The following is a 901-nucleotide window of genomic DNA, read 5'->3' as shown; positions in this document are numbered from 1 at the left end:
TTGAAGGGATTGAAATCAAAGGGCAACAGATATTAGAATCTGATTCAATAAACCAAGTAAAATAAGGCTTTTATTTTTTGTTGTTGTTGTTGTTGTTAATGCTCATGCAAAATTCAAATCTTGCGTGAATTTTGGGACACCCTTTAGAAAGATTTCTGATTTCTTTTTTTTTTAAGTAGGCAGGTAGAACGGCCTGGTGGGCTCAGTGGTTAGAGTGTCGGTCTGTGTTCGAAGGGTCGCGGATTCAATTCCCAGTCAAGGGCACGTACCAGGGTTGCAGCTTTGATCCCTGGCCCCGTGAATTTTGGGACACCCTTTAGAAAGATTTCTGATTTTTTTTAAGTAGGCAGGTAGAACGGCCTGGGGGGGCTCAGTGGTTAGTGTCGGTCTGTGTTCGAAGGGTCGCGGATTCAATTCCCAGTCAAGGGCACGTACCAGGGTTGCAGCTTTGATCCCTGGCCCCGGTCGGGGCGCGTGTGGGAGGCAACCAATCGATGTGTCTCTCTGACATCAATATCTCTCTGTCTCTCCACCTCCCTTCCACTCTCTCTCAAAATCACTGGGGAAAAGAAAAGAAAGTATGCGTGCCACAGAGAAGCAGGGGGGCGCTCGGTCCCCTCGCACTAAAAACGCCGCCTTGTTTTTTTTTAATTTTCATTTCCCCCCCCTTTCCAGATGCAGCAGCTGTTTTACGAGAACTACGAGCAGAACAAGAAGGGCTACATCCGGGACCTGCACAACAGCAAGATCCACCGCGCCATCACACTGCACCCCAACAAGAGCCCGCCCTACCAGTACCGGCTGCACAGCTACGTGCTGAGCGGCCAGATCGCCGCCCTGCGCCACCGCACCCTCCAGCTGCACCGCGAGATCGTGCTCATGGGCCGCTACAGCGGCAGCG

General features: G+C 51.3%; 1 protein-coding gene across 1 annotated transcript in view; it reads left to right on the top strand.

Annotated features, from left to right (window-relative positions):
- CHSY1 (chondroitin sulfate synthase 1) overlaps positions 1 to 901 on the top strand; it is a gene marked incomplete at its 5' end in the record, with an annotated part of 32019 nt that overhangs the window by 29308 nt on the left and 1810 nt on the right. The window contains one exon of the mRNA XM_005871105.1: positions 676 to 898. Coding sequence (XP_005871167.1) covers positions 676 to 898 — 223 coding nt within the window. The remainder of the gene's footprint in view (positions 1 to 675; positions 899 to 901) is intronic.

The sequence above is a fragment of the Myotis brandtii genome, unplaced genomic scaffold, assembly GCF_000412655.1.
Source record: "Myotis brandtii unplaced genomic scaffold, ASM41265v1 scaffold329, whole genome shotgun sequence".
Lineage (NCBI taxonomy): Eukaryota > Metazoa > Chordata > Mammalia > Chiroptera > Vespertilionidae > Myotis > Myotis brandtii.
Note: the sequence above shows the minus strand (reverse complement) of the source record. Positions and strands in the feature narration are given on the sequence as shown.